Source organism: Ranitomeya variabilis, chromosome 1 (assembly GCF_051348905.1).
Source record: "Ranitomeya variabilis isolate aRanVar5 chromosome 1, aRanVar5.hap1, whole genome shotgun sequence".
Lineage (NCBI taxonomy): Eukaryota > Metazoa > Chordata > Amphibia > Anura > Dendrobatidae > Ranitomeya > Ranitomeya variabilis.
In genome coordinates this window covers 293,226,410-293,246,012 of record NC_135232.1, presented here as the reverse complement: position 1 = coordinate 293,246,012, position 19,603 = coordinate 293,226,410, and the positions used below count along the sequence as shown (strand labels likewise).

The 19,603-nt window shown below is 39.3% G+C and overlaps 2 protein-coding genes across 2 annotated transcripts in view; one reads left to right on the top strand and one right to left on the bottom strand.

Moving 5' to 3' along the window:
- The window catches only part of CRYBA4 (crystallin beta A4), a 227,314-nt gene that overhangs the window by 32,696 nt on the left and 175,015 nt on the right, over window positions 1–19,603 (top strand). The gene's annotated exons all lie outside the window — the stretch shown is intronic.
- On the bottom strand, window positions 3,443–19,098 carry CRYBB1 (crystallin beta B1). The gene is made up of 6 exons (XM_077295313.1): window positions 19,067–19,098; window positions 18,589–18,745; window positions 15,918–16,036; window positions 12,870–13,002; window positions 6,045–6,187; window positions 3,443–4,548 (listed from the first exon to the last, which is right to left on the bottom strand). Exons 2-6 carry the CDS (start codon window positions 18,721–18,723, stop codon window positions 4,365–4,367), a joined length of 714 nt encoding a protein of 237 aa, XP_077151428.1. The 5' UTR covers window positions 18,724–18,745; window positions 19,067–19,098; the 3' UTR covers window positions 3,443–4,364.

Sequence of the window (19,603 nt, the reverse complement as noted above, 5' to 3'; positions counted from 1 at the left end):
AACACCTGAAGGGTTAATAAACTTCTTGAAAGTGGTTTTGAGTACCTTGAGGGGTGCAGTTTTTAGAATGGTGTCACACTTGGGTATTTTCTATCATATAGACCCCTCAAAATGACTTCAAATGAGATGTGGTCCCTAAAAAAAAATGGTGTTGTAAAAATGAGAAATTGCTGGTCAACTTTTAACCCTTATAACTCCGTCACAAAAAAAAATTTTGGTTCCAAAATTGTGCTGATGTAAAGTAGACATGTGGGAAATGTTACTTATTAAGTATTTTGCGTGACATATGTCTGTGATTTAAGGGCATAAAAATTCAAAGTTGGAAAATTGCGAAATTTTCAAAATTTTCGCCAAATATTCGTTTTTTTCACAAATAAACGCAAGTTATATCGAATAAATTTTACCACTATCATGAATTACAATATGTCACGAGAAAACAGTGTCAGAATCGCCAAGATCCGTTCCAGAGTTATAACCTCATAAAGGGACAGTGGTCAGAATTGTAAAAATTGGCCCGGTCATTAACGTGCAAACCACCCTTGGGGGTGAAGGGGTTAATGATACCATTTCGGTGCTGATACGTTCTTTTGATCGCCTGTTATTGCATTTTAATGCAATGTCGCGGCGACCAAAAAAATGTAATTCTGGCGTTTCTAATTTTTTTCTCGCTACGCTGTTTTTCGATCAGGTTAATGCTTTTTTTATTGATAGATCGGGTGATTCTGAACGCGGCGATATCAAATATGTGTAGGTTTGATTTTTTTTTATTGATTTATTTTGAATGGGGCAAAAGGGGGGTGATTTAAACTTTTACATATTTTTTTTTCACATTTTTTTAACTTTTTCTTTTACTTTTGCCATGCTTCAATAGCCTCCATAGGAGGCTAGAAGCTGGTACAACACGATCGGCTCTGCTACATAGCAGCGATCATCAGATCGCTGCTATGCAGCAGAAATGCAGGTGTGCTATGAGCGACGACCACAGGGTGGCCTCAAGGACCTCTATGGTTACTATTCAGAAGCATCGCTGACACCCGATCATGTGACGGGTATCAGCGATGCGCTCATTTCCGGCCGCCCTGCCGGAAGCGCTAGTTAAATGCCGCTGTCAGCGTTTGACAGCGGCATTTAACTAGTTAATAGCGGCGGGTGAATCGCGATTTCACCCGCCGCTATTGCGGGCACATGTCAGCTGTTCAAAACAGCTGACATGTCCCGGCTTTGATGCGGGCTCACCGCCGGAGCCCTGCATCAAAGCGGGGTATCTGACCTCGGATGTACTATCCCGTCCGAGGTCAGAAAGGGGTTAAATTAAAAGGAGGTCTGTGGATATAATCCGCGCTGCTGAAAAAATGCAGGTCCAGACCTGTTCAAAAATAGAAAATAGTGGTTTCATCTACCTGTTTCAAAGTCCAAATGACTTCTTCATCAGCAAATTACCACAAATATACCTTTGATACGGTCACTAGCTGACCCGCGAATCTGCTGCAGCTGATATTTCTTAGATATCTACATGCTTTACCAAAAGCCTGTATCAGGTTAGTAGAATCTAAGTGTATGCTTTATATATCCACCAGATAAGACCCTATCTGCGCTGATCTCTCCTACAGTTTTATCGTTGTATATAGCACAAGCATTCAGATGACCACAGGTTCAAGTTACCTAAGGGGACCGACAAATACAGTGTAAAGTGAAAAAAAGTTTTAAATAATCTAAAAAACATACATAAAAATTCAAATGATCCCTTTTATCCCCAATTAAAAATAAAAAAATAAAAAATATAAATAAAATACACATGTGGAATCGTTAAGTCCTTAAAGGTCCAATCTATCAAAATATAAAATTAATTAACGTGAAAACGGCATAGTGTCAAAAAAAATCTTTGTTTACTGGAACACTTCAATAAGAGGCAAACAAAACATCATATCTACACCAAAATGGTATCAATACAAATGTTGGTTCAGGACGCAAAAAAACAGGTGTCACGACCAAAAATTGAACCAAATCGACCAAAAATTGAAAATGTTACAGGTCTTGGAAAAAATGGCGACACAAGCATAATCTTTTTTCCTTTTAACAGATATCTGACTTTTTTTTCACCACTTAAATAAAAAAAGAATATGCAAATTTGGCATTGCCGTAATCGTACTGACCTAGGAATCATATTGTCAGGTAATTTCTACTGTATAGTAAAAATTAGAAATAAAAAAACATTGTGGAATTGCTCTTTTTTTTCAATTTCACTGCACTGGGACTTGTTTTCCCGATTTCAGGTACATCACATGACAGTAGGAATGGTGTCATTGGAAGGACAGTAAAAAAACAAAAATGGAAAAAAAGAAAATAGCTATGTTGGGAATGAAGTAATATACAAAAGGTGCTATCTGTTATTAGTTTTCAGGATTGCTGATGTTTTTAGTCATTTTTTACAATGACTAATAAAATATGATAAGATACAGATCCTAACATACAATAATCATAATGACCAATAGTGACATCTTAAAGTCTTTTCTTTTTCTTCATTAGCATATTGTAATAAATATTTCCATACAAGTCGCTGGAGCTTATTAGATATACATAAAAAAATAAAAAAAACAACACATGGTGGGTTTTATATGAAAGCAAAGTATGCCCCCGAATGAGTATACAGCTCTGGCAAAAATTAAGAGACCACTGCAAAATGTTCCGTTTGTCTGATTTTCCTCTTCATAGGTATATTTTTGAGTAAAATGTAAATAGTTATTTTATTCTATAAATGTCTGACCACATGTCTCCGAATTTCCAAGCACTAAATTTTATATTTTTTTTCTGAAAAGGAGAAATGGGCAAAATTAAAAAAAACCCTGGGCTTTCAGACCTCAAATAATGCAAAGAAAACAAGTTCATAATCATTTAGAAACAACAATACTAATGTTTTAACTCAGGAAGAGTTCAAAAATCAATATTTTGTGGAATAACCATGATTTTTAATCACAGCTATCATGCGTCTTGGCATGCTTTCCACCAGTCTTTCACACTGAGCCTGTGACTATCCGTCATCCTCTTGATTACATTCCAGAGGTTTTCAATGGGGTTCAGGTCTGGAGATTGGACTGCCCATGACAGGGTTTTGATGTGGTGGTCTCTTAATTTTTGCCAGAACTGTATATGTGGAACAATTTAAATGGAACCGGTAACGAAGTACAAGCAGGCCTATCTGATGGCAACGTGGTACAGAGGAGAAACTGAGCAGAATGATAAATACTGTAGGTTTGTTGGAAAATATTGTGTTTTATTCATTGAAATCTCTAGTGCTTCTATACATGAGTCCAGTGGGCGGTCCTACTAGTGATTGACAGCTGTCTGCATGCAAAGTCATACGGGGAAGACTATTGACTTGCATTGTTGTATTTGATCTGCAACACGGATCAAGGTAGGACATAAGGACACGTGAAAAGAGACATTGACTGTAATGGATCCATTATTTATTTGCTAACATAACAGCGCACGCACCAACGTACCCAAAAAAATTACTGTATGAAAGTGCCCTTAGAAGGCTGATATTAAAGAAAAGGGTGTTCTGTTTTCAAGAAAGTTGTGTCCGTAGACCCAATATGTTGTAAAAATAGTTGCCCCGGTGTCTGCAGTATAGGCTTCACTGTGTCAGCGCTGCAGCCAATCAGTGAGCTCAGTGGTTAATGCATTAAAAACATAGCAGCTCTTATGTTCCCTAAATGTAGATATATTAAAGGGGTGGTCCAGCACCTAAAGTGTATTTTCTAACTATCTATCCTTACAACTTAACCACTTTTGTAATTTGCTTTATTACACAAGACCCTATACTTCCTCCTATCTAGATAATCCCTAATTGTGTTTTATTTTCTGTACTTCCTGTGATGTTTTGCTTGCGAGATGTCGCAGGAAGCTGGGGCTGCACTCACTCCCCGCAGCGTCCATCACCCTACTTGGAGCACTACGTCACAGGGGGAAGTGCTGCAATTGCTCCCTGATTTCTTGCATCACTGCCTGGATCCTGGGTGATGGACACTGTGGCTGATGTGAGTGCAGTGTGTAAGTGACTAGGGTGTAAGGCCATATAGTTAGAAGATATGCTTTAGGTGCCAGAACACCCCTTTTACTATGATTCTCCACTGAGCAGTGGGTATAAAGGCATCTGTAGTTTAAGCATGGTTTTGATTTAGATGAAAACCAGCCCTTATACCTCAGAAACTGTGTTTATTTGCATCATAAAGTAAAGTACATCCATTAAATGTGCAATATACAACAAATTAGTTGACAGAGTCATTTAAAAAAAATGGTGATGAGGTCGATTTGCAAGAAAGATTCTTCAAGGTTCTCTGTCAAGTTGGGGACATCTGGTATGTTCACTTGGTGGTGGCAGCGGTAGGGATAAGGAAACACCCCTTTTGATGCCATTGCATATCTCTGATACGACGGATAGACTGGACCTGGGGCTGGAAGGCACTCCATTCATTCCAATGTTTATAATCACAGGTTTCAAACAGGTATTGGTAGCCTCTGTATCCGGGATACTGATATCCGACCCAACTGTGCAAAAGCAAAAGCAAGGCTTGTGATTATGTTTTCTGGATGATAGATTTCAAAATAACAGGTTTTTATAAAAAATAAATGCAAAGAAAAAAGTGGTTGCCCAATCAGATTCACCTTGGAAAATAAAAGTAGCGATTTTTTTTCTGTCAATTTTACTATTTTCTTGAAGGGAATTTGTCAGGAGGTTTTTTCTATTTATTTTGAAAGCAGTATACTGTATGGACAGAGAGCCTGATTACAGGGATGTGTCACTTATTAGGCTGTGTGCTGTAGTTTTAATGCAATCAGCAGATAATTATTACTGACTGACTAGATCTCGTGCAAGCCAGTCCAGACACTTTCTAACCCCACCCCCACCACTGATCGGTAGCTTGTGTACAATGTAAACAGGGATCTGCCAATCAGGGGCATGGGCGGGATTATAGTCCACTCAATATTCTGACAACTGCTACATCTACAGCAGAGAAAACAGGGATTATATCAAAGCAGACAAGTGACAAATCACTTAATTCAGACACTCTGCCCCTACAACATGCACAGATTTTACACAGCAAAAAACTGCTGACAGATGCCTTTTAACAGCCAAACTGACCAAAATAAGATAAAAAATCATATACTTACTGCCCAGACCTGTTGCAGTACCGGCAATGCCGGCAGTCAGTAGACATTGTTATGTCACATGACCAATGCAGCCAATCAGTGACTGCTGATAAAATTGAAGCCTTCACTTTTGTGTCAGAGCAAATGTCCACTTTAACAAAATACTGAAAATCTGCAGCCAATCAGCAGCTGCTTGACCGTGTCACATGTCTACCAGAAGACATAGTTACAATATTGGAGGAGTGCTGCAGGTCCAGGAGGTAAGTATATTATTTTTCTCTTTTGTTATGGACACCTTAGCTGTGAAGAGAAGGTTGTCAAGTTGTAGATGACCCATTTAACTATAGTATATATTTTATAAGCAAAATGGACTTATGAATAGTTAAAGGGAACCTGTCACATGAACAAACGCTATGAACCTGCACATATGGAGTTAATCTGCAGTTTAAAAGCATCTGAACCTGCCCGGCGCCTGCACTTAGACCCCCGCTGCCATGAGGAAATGAACTTTATACTTCACGTTAGCATTTGGGTTTCAGTCACAGGGGTGGCTGTATATGGAAAGCGGCTGTGACCTGGCCCCAGGCACTGACTGACAGCCGACCCTAATGCTGAGCTGCTGTCAGTCACTTCCGGGGGCGTGGTTACAGCCGCCACTTTCTACTCACTGGGCGGTGATTGAACCCGCATCGGCGTCAGGCAGGTTCAGAACTCTATTAACCTGCAGATTAACCCCATATTCCTATACAGTATTACATTTTGAGTAATATTGTACAGTGGTCTTCTATATTTCATTGCATATCATACTAGTTTTTGTGAAAAAACTGAAATGTAAAATTATATTCTTTACTCTAGAATGTATTATCTAGCCTTCATTAAGATTCATGACTTACGTTCCACTAGGAACTTTCACGCTTCCCACGCGGTCACAGAATCCATAGGACCACAGGCTGGGCACGTCATCCTCAGTGATTTCCATCTTGTTGCCCTTGAAGTCGGCGGATTCAAACAGGGTGATTTTATGTTCCTGGCTATCCTACAAGTATACAGAAAAATACCATAATTAATTGGATTTTCCAATGATACTATAGGGTTGTTTTAGTCCATTACCTGGAAAATGTAAAAAAAAAGCAACAACATGTAAAACCTTTCATTATTGCTAATTCATTTTCTCCTGCTACAAACATCAATGTTGGACAATTTGTTATGTTTTCTCAGATATATTTTCTACTCATTTGTCCTCTTTAGGGAAACATCATAAATAGTCCTTCTGCTTTCTGGGTTTTTTTCTTTTGAATACTTACAGGGCATGTAAGGCAAACAGGCAAACAGGATCATGGGGTGCATTAAAAGAGGTCTGGATACACATGATGAGAGCATTATACTGCCTCTGTACAAATCCCTAGTTAGACCGCACATGGAGTACTGTGTCCAGTTTTGGGCACCGGTGCTCAGGAAGGATATAATGGAACTAGAGAGAGTACAAAGGAGGGCAACAAAGTTAATAAAGGGGATGGGAGAACTACAATACCCAGATAGATTAGCGAAATTAGGATTATTTAGTCTAGAAAAAAGACGCCTGAGGGGCGATCTAATAACCATGTATAAGTATATAAGGGGACAATACAAATATCTCGCTGAGGATCTGTTTATACCAAGGAAGGTGACGGGCACAAGGGGGCATTCTTTGCGTCTGGAGGAGAGAAGGTTTTTCCACCAACATAGAAGAGGATTCTTTACTGTTAGGGCAGTGAGAATCTGGAATTGTTGCCTGAGGAGGTGGTGATGGCGAACTCAGTCGAGGGGTTCAAGAGAGGCCTGGATGTCTTCCTGGAGCAGAACAATATTGTATCATACAATTATTAGGTTCTGTAGAAGGACGTAGATCTGGGGATTTATTATGATGGAATATAGGCTGAACTGGATGGACAAATGTCTTTTTTCGGCCTTACTAACTATGTTATTATGTTACTATGTTTTTATATTGTACGACTGATTTAATTTTGCTAAGAATTTGCCATCAGACAGTGTTTGGCACGGATCCTATGATTTCACACTCTTTCGATTCTGAACATAGCCTGACTGTCATGAACTGGTGAATGGGCAGCTGGATTAAAAGCCTGGGACATTGGCCAACAAGAGGCTGCAAAAACTACTGTATACAAAGACACACTACCAGAATAAACTTCCCTTTCTGCATATAAATTGAGCTACTTCCAGAGTGCTGTCCTTCATCTTCTTTTTCCAATAGTCTTTATTAATTTTACAAATTTTATATAAAGAATGGTGGGTAAAGTAAGGGAAAAGGAATCCTCATATAATATGAGGAGGGAAGGAAAAGAAGACAGCTATGTTTACAAACAATTCCGTAGATCTGCATAGAAGACTGTTGCTTAACAACAGAAAACAATATTTCCATAGATTTACATAAAACAAAGCAATTATCGCTTAATAACAGCACCTGAAAGTAAAAATCCGACAGTAAAATGGCAAAATACAGTATTGCTTAATGTCGTAACCTAGGACTCAAAAATCAGGGGATCTATTTTGTTACAATACCAACAAATCAGAAATCGGTGCTTAATCTACACTCACTGGCCACTTTATTAGGTACACCTGTCCAACTTCTTGTTAACACTTAATTTCTAATCAGCCAATCACATGGCGGCAACTCAGTGCATTTAGGCATGTAGACATGGTCAAGACAATCTCCTGCAGTTCAAACCGAGCATCAGTATGGGGAAGAAAGGTGATTTGAGTGCCTTTGAACGTGGCATGGTTGTTGGTGCCAGAAGGGCTGGTCTGAGTATTTCAGAAACTGCTGATCTACTGGGATTTTCACGCACAACCATCTCTAGGGTTTACAGAGAATGGCCCGAAAAAGAAAAAAAATCCAGTGAGCGGCAGTTCTGTGGGCGGAAATGCCTTGTTGATGCCAGAGGTCAGAGGAGAATGGGCAGACTGGTTCGAGCTGATAGAAAGGCAACAGTGACTCAAATCGCCACCCGTTACAACCAAGGTAGGCCTAAGAGCATCTCTGAACGCACAGTGCGTCGAACTTTGAGGCAGATGGGCTACAGCAGCAGAAGACCACACCGGGTACCACTCCTTTCAGCTAAGAACAGGAAACTGAGGCTACAATTTGCACAAGCTCATCGAAATTGGACAGTAGAAGATTGGAAAAACGTTGCTTGGTCTGATGAGTCTCGATTTCTGCTGCGACATTCGGATGGTAGGGTCAGAATTTGGCGTAAACAACATGAAAGCATGGATCCATCCTGCCTTGTATGGAGCATCTTTGGGATGTGCAGCCGACAAATCTGCGGCAACTGTGTGATGCCATCATGTCAATATGGACCAAAATCTCTGAGGAATGCTTCCAGCACCTTGTTGAATCTATGCCACGAAGAATTGAGGCAGTTCTGAAGGCAAAAGGGGTCCAACCCGTTACTAGCATGGTGTACCTAATAAAGTGGCCGGTGAGTGTATATGCTTGTTATGCCTCAAATGAAGCAGAAGAGCAGACGAAACACAGTTGTATTATGTAATATAGATTATGTAATATACAGTAGATATCTGCCATGTCTGGGAGCATCTTAGTGACCCAGCATATAATTGGATGTAAAGTTCGGCTCAATCAAAAAGAACACTAGAAGAGTGGAAAAGGCTAACTTTAGCTACACGATTATACAGATGTAGGGTAATGAAAGCTTTTAAATACAATTCTTCAGTCGGGGCAGCGGACTGACTTCAGTGTAGAGGAGACTCTAGGAGAAACCTTCAGAGTTTTTAATCCAGCAGATTCAAGAAAATCTATTCCCTCATCCGAAGAAGAAATAAGGAATTGTTCTTGTCGCATATTTCACCTGGAGAGTCGAAGATCTAGTCCAGATATAAGGAATCCCGGCAGGTAGGAGTTTGCACGTGGTATGGGGAAAATGCTTTTCTTTTTTGTAAAGTGTCTCTTGACAAGTCCTTGAAGAAAATTAAATGTATGGGGATGAAAGAAATTTTGACTCTTTCGCCATTCCAAGAAGTGCGTTTCTTAACCAGTTAGGGTAGAAAGACACCATAAAGTCTCTTATTGAATCGTGCGGAAGAGAGGGCGGCCTACGTATTCTAAAGACTTTTTCAATCAGACAGCTCTCGTCAATGCCAGTAAACAAATGAGAAATCATTGAAAATATGTAACCCCTCAATTGGAAAGTCTGGATTAACTCAGGATCCCTCTGATCTTGACATTATTTTTCCTTCTGAAATCCTCATGTTCAGTTATGCTGATTTTGAAGGAAGCAATATCTTTTTGGAACTTGTCTAATGACTCTGAGAATGAAGGTAGAGTTTGAAAGTTGCTAAGTTCAAGTTTTTTGTTAGAGGAGACTATTGCTTCCAGATCATAGGAAGAAACATCAGAAACTTCGGAAGAGTCTGAATGGGTGTCATTGACCATTTTCGATAATGAGTCCTTAAAGAGCTTTTTAATAAAACGCTTCTGAAGCTTTGGTATTGTTTATTTCCTTGTGGTCAGACAATTGAACCTCAAGGCCGTGCACAAACTCATTTTCGCCATTTCTGTAAGCTTCCTTTCCCATGCGTTCCACTGAGGTTAGAAGCGACAGTTGAATTAGGTTTAATATTGAGCTACATTTAATCTGTTTGAGTAAGCTACAGTCTTTTTCTGTTTGCGTAAGCTACAGTAGTATATGTATGCCTGTCTTTTCTTTTCCTTTTGCCCTTCCACCCTGTTTTCCCTTAAAATCAATAAAAATTATTTGAAAGAAGAGCTGTAAGCATATTAACCATAAAACCTTCTGTTGGGTAGTCATCAGAAGCAGGAATCTCATCTATCAATAATAGATTAGAAGAAGACCGTCCATGGTTAAACTTTCCAGTTGATCTGGAATTTAAGTGTGTGGCTGCATTCCTTGAAGAAGAATATGTGGATGAGGATGAGTCAGAAATGTAATTTCCCCTGTTTTCAGATGAGTCCATGTCCTTGAAAAATTCCTCCGAGTGTATACTCTCCAGGCTCTCTGACGATATAAGAGAGCCATCCAATCGATCCATCAGGACTTCATTGTCACTATTATCAACAGAGGCATTTTGGTCCTTGTTTTTATGTAAAAAGTCACACTCCCTTAAGCGAGCCCTGAGCTCCTGTATAGAAAACTCCATGACTTTAAATTCCCCATTATTGTCCTCTGTGGTAATAGAGTTATAGTTTAAAGCTTGTGTGGCAGGGTAGAGAGAGTCAGGGAGAGAATTCTTCTCAGTTAACAGTTCTAGATTGAATCTGTCATGTTTCACATGTGGCAGAGACACAGATGTCTTTAAATTCGGGTCAGCATTAGATGTAAGGCATTTAGAAGAATTCTGATGTACTGTCTCTTTAAAATCAACATTTTGCCTAGCTTCCCCCGTGTTAGGTTGGTTAATATAAGGCTGACCGTTGTGATTAGGGTCAGCACAGGAAGATGCAATGTGAGGAGTGGGAAAAAATTGCGGAGAGCTGCTTACCAGAGCTGGAGTCTGCCTTGCATCGCTGTTTGATTGCGATGTCCTCTGTCCTCCTTTGTCTTTCGCTGGTGTTTCAAGGGAATCACCTTCAGCCTGGTGTGGATAGAACTTCCCAGGCTGATATGGGTGCCATGACGAGCTTCCCTGCTTTACCGCTGCCTCTCCCTGTGCCCGGGATCTCTCTTCTGCTTGCAGCCTCGGCATAAACACTGGCGCTTCATGCCTCAGCTCTCCTCCTTGCTTTGGTCCAGCCGAGGACGTCCCGACGGTTGCTCGCTGCAACTTTACTACCGATTCCTCCTTAATTCCTCCCCACCATCTCCCGGCGTCTGGACCCACCGCTGCCTTTCAGCTCCTCTCCACTGCTCCCGGGGCTTCAGTACGCTGAGGTTTTCTGCCGGTATATGTTGCGCGTGTCGACTGGATTTTGGAAAGCCCCAGCTTTGTCTGGATTTGGTGCTGGGCCAGCGCTTGAACTGCAGGCCTGGTCTGCTTTCCTCTGGATGTTGGTAGGCCTCCGCTGTGTCTCCCTGCATTTCCTTGTCCTGAGGAGGGATTTTTCCCCTCAGGATCGGGATTTTTCTTTTTATAAGTGTGTCCAGGCATGCTCTGACTGCTTTTGAGGTCAATATTTCCACTTTTGGTATGCTTTTAGATGCTTTATTAAGGGGAATTGTAGGAGCTCCTGTGAAGTAGGACCACTCCCTTCCTCTTGCAAGCCACACCCCCCCGTCCTTCATCTTCAACAATTCATGATAAGTGTGGAAATAACGGTACTTTCAGAAAATAAACCTTTAAAAAATGTAGATGTGAGATGTAAATCTGGTAAGAAAAGAAAAATCAGGCTTATGTCTATACGTATATACCACAAGGCTATTGCTTAAAGGGGTTGTCCATTACTTGGAGAACCCCTTCTCAATCACTGTATTCCCAAATGTAAAATAAAAACAGCCTATACTCATCTTCAGTTGGGGCGCCATTCCAGCGATGTCGGCGCTTGGTCTCCAAGGGCCCTCGTGATGTTGTTATGTCCCGCAAGCCCTGCAGCCAATCAGCAGTCAATACAATCTTACTTCCTTTGGAAAAAACTGACATTTGGAGGAAGCCGGAAAGCAACAAAAGCTCTCACTTCTTCCGGATTACTGGAAGTGAGAAAGAAGTGGCCAATGATTGATTGCAGGAATCACGTGACATAACAACATCACGTGAACCAAGGGAGACCAAGCGTCACCATCACTGGAACAATGGAGGTGAGTAATATTTTACGTGGGGGAATATAGTGATTGAGAAGGGGTTGTCTGAGTAGTTTGCAACCTCTTTAAAAGCTAGATATTGTTCTTGGCTCAGAAACCAAGTTTTGCCTACTTATTTTTGTTTGAAAAGATATTTAGAAAATGCTTCCTTAAAGGGAACCTGTCATGTCCCCAAACACTATTAAACTGTAATTTGCACGTTAATGACCATCTAAAACTGTGCTGTCCTCGCACTCCAAGCCCAGCTAGTGGGAGGAAATTAACTTTATTCTTCCCAGCAGAGTGTGGCTTTCAGTCAGAAGGCCCAGTACATCGTGAGTGTTGACTAGAGTTGAGCGAATTTGTTCGGATTCGGTCGCCAAATCTGAATTTGCTATATTCGTGCCATATTGGTTCCCTATTCATGCCGAATGTATGTTTGCTGATCGGTTTTGAGCACATTCGGTAATTTCTACTCACATTGACTCTAATGATGTTCGGCTGTGTTCCACGAATATTGCAAAAACAATATTCGCAGCCGATCGTATTCAGAACCAAATCGGAACAAATTAGCTCAACTCTAGTGTTGACCGAAAACACGCCCCAGTACTAACTGACAGCTGACTCTGTACTGATGCACTAATATAGACGGGATTGGCTTTTTCAAAGCTTTTTCAATTTTTCACCTGTTATGTGGGAAAATGATGATAAGGCTTTTGCATCAATCACTTGTTTGGTCCATGTAGAGCATATATGTCAAACTGTGGCCTGCGGGCCAAATCTTTCCCGCAGTGTGATTATATTTGGCGTACGATATTGGTACAGCCCCCACCTGCGTGGTATCAAGTCACCGTACACCATAAGGGTCACAATATATGGGCCCCATAGCAGGCACTTAAACTGACTCAGTTCCAAGTATAATCCTACTTTTATGATTTATTTAGGGACCTTGAAATGTCTGAAACTTACCATTCGGATGGGGCGTAGGGACACGAAGCAGTCGCTCCTATAGCTGCTAGACCAGGTATCCCAACGAGGATACTCGCCCTTCTCCAAGATAAACATCTCGCCACGGAAGTTGGACTGCTCAAAAGCAACCCAGCTGAGAAGATATGTACGCGGAGTCCACATATCACATAGAGAACAATAGAACAACATTAAAGAGCACCACAAAACGCACAACATGACCACATTAAAGAGAAAAGTGAAAAGAATGAGAATACAATACAAGACTATATGCAGCTTATATATGCTGAAACATTTTTTAACTACAACCTTATTGTAACTATAAGAGTAATCCTAGAATTACATTCTACATGTTTGATATTTAAATACATATGATAAAATATAGACATTATAACATGTAAAACGCTGTGGGTTAAAGTCTATGTTAAAAAAATAATTGTTCTGGGATATTCTTAGAGGCTAGATCTGGTTTCTCACAAATGTAAAAGAAAATTAAGAGGAAAGAAGCTTTAAAAGTTTATCCAGCTTTAAAAAGAAAAAAAAAGAAAAAAAAATAGCTGCAAATGTTATAAAATAATAAAATCAACCTTAATTCTCTCTTCTTTTTATCTGGCAATAAAATGCTGACACACTGAGGGCTCTTCCTTGGCTTTGTTTGCAAGCGATAAGCTTGTCACCGCTGCTGCTAATCAGTGGCTGCAGCGGTCACGTGCCTTACAAATGGCCTCAAGCAATGGTAGCCTTCATGCCAATGTTATAGCACAATTGTCTTCTGCAATTGTATACTGCCTTCTTGTGATCAAAGGCTGGAAGACCACAGAAGTGTCATCACTCGATAAGAGATGAATTTGGTTTATTTTCTTAGTTTATATTACTTACAGCTATTCTTAAAAACTTTTCAAATTAGGATAACCCATTTCACTCTCCACCAAACGAAATCCATCGAATTCTTCATCCCTAGGCATGAAAATCATGTCTATGTAAATCTACTGATCTCTCTGACTTGTCCTTCTATGTAAATAACATTATCCATATACGGTATATTTAAATAACAAACATAAAACCAATTATAATATGGATACAAATGGTAAAGTTTCCCGATCTGGGTCTCTTTTATATAAATGCTGTTAGTCCATCCTATACACCCTACTAGACTGTATCTAATATAAATCTAATTCAGATGAAGAACTTTTATGCATGTATACAGCGCACAGGCCTGGCATACGTTGATGAATCATCCTCTAAGGCTAATAAATCATATACACTCTACATACATTTCAATATATTTTACTATGTATAAACAAACCAGTGTAATCATTCTTGTGTGGGAAGATGTGGGAGTTTATTGCTACCTACATTTTTCACTTATTTCCATGTGTCATATTCATGAACCAGACAGCTACTCATAAATCAGCAAAGGACATCCTGCACGGGCTCTGTCTCCTCCAATATCCTCTAAGCTGAACCTTAGCCGCTGGCGCCAGCTATGAGCTATACCGTACCTATAATATTTCCAACTTGTTAGCATTAAACTCCAGATGGGGATAATAATTTAACACTACCAGGAGAGTGAGCTAAATTAATCTTAGTCATGCTGTATATAACACAAATTGTGATTTCATTCTGGGACATAATAATTCTTCTTAAGCCCAAAAATGGATAATAAAACATAATTTAGGGGGCAAATACTTTTATATATAATGCTTGAAAATGTTGTGTTTGTAAGAATAATAAAAATGTAAGGAACTGTATTTTTTCCTGTGGCTTGTACAGTATATAGTAAGCGTGCTGTCATATATGCCATTATAATACAGTTTTTTAAGGCAAATCTGGGAGTATTTAAAAACAGGATTCACTTCTGACATTGGCTTCAAAAATTCCATCCAAATTCGCACACATCTAATACACAAATTTTGCAGATCGCACCTTTACTTTTTCAAATCGCTTCCTCCATTCTCCAGAAAATCAAGTTCTTCTGATATGCTTATTAGGGTGCTTGATTTTGCATGTGGCCTCCTCTCTCTTGATTGACAGGGCTTGCAAGAGCGTTTTCTGCAGTCGTGGCTACATGCAAAATGAGTCAATGGAGCAATACATGCAGCTTGTTGGCACCCCAATAAAAGAACAGAGGAGGAGATTTGAAGACTCAGTATGCAGTTTTTATAGCTAACTAGGATATTTGCATTCCTTTAACTGTCACTTTGGACTGACCGTCTCCCATTAATATTAGCATATTTTGAGTACATTTATTACTATTATTGCCGACACATTATTTGAATGATGTCCCAATTCCTCTCCCTAGTGGTTACCCCCTTTATCAACAGGTGCACTACTGGTTGACAAATGTGGCTTGCTCCATGTCCCACTCCTTGCAAAGAAATGGTTTTTCCATTTAGATGTAGTAGAGGACAATCAGAGTTCGCCATAACAGGACCCATTGTCTTCTCTGTTCTGTTAAAAGTGTTGAGATCCAAGTGATGTCCATATGTCCTAATAAGGTATCGTCTACTGCCCAATCTCATATTTTAATTAATTGGACCTATGAGCGATCCTCGCGGGGCATAAGGCGGTTGTCTAGACAGCGCTCCAGAGTAGAACGCAGTTGAGTCTCTTCAAGACATTTCAAAGCAGAAGGTTGCAAAGAAGTTATTATGCTAGCATCTATACACTATCTAGCTGGTAGCGATGTTGATCATTTACTATGCTTTAATGAAAATGCAAAAAAGCAATTATGCATTTCTTTCCTATAGACTTCATTTATCAGTGTAAGAAATACATGTTGTTCTATGGTTGGTTTGTTTTGGGCAAAAATGACAATATTTCCATTGAACAGTTTAGATAAAATGGTCCTATAATTTATAATTTAATATATATTTATTTTATTTATTTATAAAATATAAATATAATTATAAATTATAATTTAATTCATTTTTCTAATAAAATAAAAGAGGAATGAAAACAAATAAAATTGAGTGTCCATTCTTTCTAATAGTGTTTCATCATTACTGTTAAATGAAAAAGGGAATGTCAGCTGGTGCTTTGCGCACTTACGGTCCAGAGTCGACAATAACACTGCGTACTCTATCGAAGCCTCGTTCCCCAAGGTTTACACACTCATTCAGAAGTTCCATGTGTCTTCCTTGGAAGTTCTCTTGTTCAAAGATGATTACCTGGAAAAGAGAAATTCTTCATTTGAGGAAGGACAATTTTTTGGTTACATGGATTCAGATCTGTGAAAATAGATAATGGTTTATATTTACTAAAGTTGATGTGAATTGATTAGCAGAACAGCGGTCCATTGACCGAGTCACTTATCTGGGGTCACTAGCCTGGAGCCCTAAGAATCTCCTTCCTCCTCCCAGCATTTGCAGCTCTTCTTTTGAATAGCTGGCCTCTCACGACATCAACATTGCGGAGTAATGCAGATTTGATGTTGTGCCAGGCTGACTAGTCAAATGAAGAGCTGCAGATACCATCAAGTCGGAGGTGGTACTCGACGCTCCCTTCCATTGACCACAGATTACCAATGATTGGCCAATGGACTGGGTCCTGCCAATCAATTCACATCAACCCTAATATTTGCTGAAAATGTCATTTTTCTTATTTATTTGTGGATAAAAATTGCTTTTTAGACTTCTTCACAGGGACGTCTTGAGTAATAACAGTTTACCTACCCTTGTATTCGTCTTATTTTTAATATTAGTGTTTCTTTTGTATTTCATTTTATATTTTTATTACATATTGTTCAAAAATTATTACAGTGAACACAACTCCCTTCCCAACATCTGTCATACAAAGTGTTAAGACCTGTAAAGAGCTCAGCCCATTGCATACAGGGTGGGTGCCAGCTTTGTTATACAGTCACCATCTGCCTCTAAAGTAGCGATCAGAAGTAGCGCCAATCACTGCTGTTTAACCACTTAAATGCCAATGTCAATCTGTGATAGCGGCGTTTAAGTGGTGCAATCCAGATAGTGTGCTAATTCTCCCCTTAACATGATTATGTGGTGTCAATGGTTTGGCATGACAGGCAAGGGTCTACAATAGGTTCCGGTTGCCATCATATGTGCTCCATAGGAGTTCAGTAAATTCTCTATATACTACAATACAAAATTGTTGAAGCATATATTACAAACACACACGATCGCAGGTTCAAGGAACTAATTTTTTTTTAAACGATTAAAGTATAACAAAAAAAGCCAAAAGTTTGAATCATCCCCTTTTCCCAATTCAAAAATAAAGAAATAAAAAAAGTAAATAAATAAATGCTATTGCTATGTTCATGAAAGTAAGATTTATCAAAATATAAAATTATTTAACCTGTATGGTAAACTCTGTAAAATAAAAAAATTGAAACACCACAATTGCTATTTTTTTTGGTAATTGCACCTTCAATAAGAAATCCATACCAATAAAAACTGTTTTACAAATTCCTTTTTTTTTTTCCAACTAAAATATTAAAAAGCTATACAGGCTTATTATTACTGTAATCGTACTGACCTGGAAAATCAAGTTATCAGGTAATTATTACGTCACAATGAGCGCCATATGAATACAACGCAAAAGCAATGGAAGAATTGTGTTTTGTGTCCTTTTTTTACGTTACTTGGAATTTTTTCAGTTTTCAGTATATATTATAGTAATTTAGAACTACAACTTATCCCCAAATAAAGAAGTCCTCATATCACTAAGTCGATAGAACAGTTAAAAGGGTATGACTCTTGAAAGTAAAGTAGGAAAAAACAAAAGTTCAAAAATAAAATTGGAAAGGAATTAAAGTAATGCATCTAGTCCTTAATCTGTGAGTACATTAGGGAGTGCGGATACGGTGACAGATCTGCATATTTACATACAGCTTTTTTAGTATTAGTCTTGTGTACACGGAATATTTCCAAAAGGTCAGAAATCAAATACACTCTTGGGAAAATATTGATTTTGTCGAGATAAAGGCAGTGTAACAGATTCTCATTATTTAACAGCTGTTATAATAATAGATATTTTTATAAGTATTTCTCTATATACATGTTTTATAAAAAAAAAGTATTTGTAATGCTCTATTGACACTTGAAAGAGTTGCCTAAATTTGGCGTTCAAGCCTGTAATCACTGCAGACCTGTGAATCCTTACAGCGTGCACAGTGCGCGCTGTCAGGATTCTCCGGCGCCGGGAGCAGGAGGTCATGTGTCCGCAAGTATGGGATTTGCATACTTCAGTCACATTCCTACTAGATGTGTCTAGCCTTGCTCGGTACACTTCTACTGAGCAAGGCTGTGCATGTCTAGTTGACACACGACTGCGTGTATGCAAATAGTATACTTGCGATCACGCATCTGCCTGCTCCCGGCCCCGGAGAATCTTGACAGCGCGCACTGTACTTGCTGTGAGCATTTACATAGACTATCTGCAGACTTAAGCCCCATACCTGGACAACCCCTTTAGGGGTTAGTTAAAAGGATATAGCAGCCATATCGATTCATCGTAAGTCAATATAATTGATTAGGAGCCACAATATCAAAAGCCATGGATAGTGCTAGTGAGAACAGAGCATAGATCAGATACACTTCCAACAAGACCAAATCATTTATTAATAAGATTGCAGCAGTTCAATAGTACTGAGCGCCGCTATGGTTCGTTTGGTATGTGATAAAATAAAATCTATGTCATTAACTCATGTACATACTAAAACATTTCTGATCAGTTTCATATAGTTGGACCGTCTTACCTTGAAGGTTCCAGGGTTGGGCTCACCACCTTTAATGGGTTTAGGTATAGGTACGGGAAGTGGAACAGGGGTACCCTTTTCCTTGGTATCAGTGCCCTGGCTAGCAGCAGCAGCAGCTTTGGGTGTTTGAGACATTTTGAAGCTCTAGTTCTAAAATCTGAATGAAAAAGTGCTATGTTTAAAGATACCAGTGACACATTTGTTGCATGTCCCTGAATATACTACTAACAATAGTAACCGATGCCACTCTAAAGTCACCAAGCCTTTTACCATCTACATCTAAGATATATTTTTGCCATATTTTTTAATGGTAATCTATTGTACCAGTGTGACGACCATCAGCTAATAATCACGGTTCAGAAGGCTATACTCTGCATGATGACTCAATAAAGTGTGCATGGCATACCAAGTGTTTGACCCATTACTACAGATTTTGCACAAAAACTTTGTCACGTGCTTGGTACTACGTAGTTCTTACCTGATGGCGGTGATCCTTGCTGGGGCTAACAGGCTTGTTGCCGGAGGTACTGAAGGTCCCAGAATTTATACCCTGGCAAAGGCAGACTCGGAATAGTGGAGGACAATAGAACTCAAAGCTCATCAGTGTCTGCTTAGGAAGCTGCTAGTCATCACATATTTCAATGCGACTAGTCATCTGGAAACAACCACCATTTATTGCAGCTGAACCAAGCAGTTTACATTGTTGGTCAGAAGTGTGCTAAGTATGTATAGCTGAAATCCCTGACATGATATTTCGGATCCTGTAAAGGTTTTACTTGTCAAACTAAGCATAAGGTCAATATTGCACAGCCTAGGAATTGAGACATTATGTGAATATTCTGCTTTACTAGTTATTTTAAGTTAAATACATATTAATGCTTAAATCTTGATAAACTAAGTAACGGAAGACGTGGGAAAGAGATATGATGACTTACAACTGACAAATAATGACTTATTGCTCAGCTTAGAAGTTGTTTTCTGTCCTAACAGGCTCCACTGTTTTAGCGGCAACCAC

Bases quoted from the DNA above. Each gene is read 5' to 3' on its own strand.
- CRYBB1 (XM_077295313.1), bottom strand. From the start codon at position 18,723: ATGTCTCAAACACCCAAAGCTGCTGCTGCTGCTAGCCAGGGCACTGAT. The intron at 16,037-18,588 runs GTAAGACGGTCC...TCTCTTTTCCAG, and splicing joins CCAACCCTGGAACCTTCAAG to GTAATCATCTTTGAACAAGA. The intron at 6,188-12,869 runs GTAAGTTTCAGA...GTATACTTGTAG, and splicing joins CCCTACGCCCCATCCGAATG to GATAGCCAGGAACATAAAAT.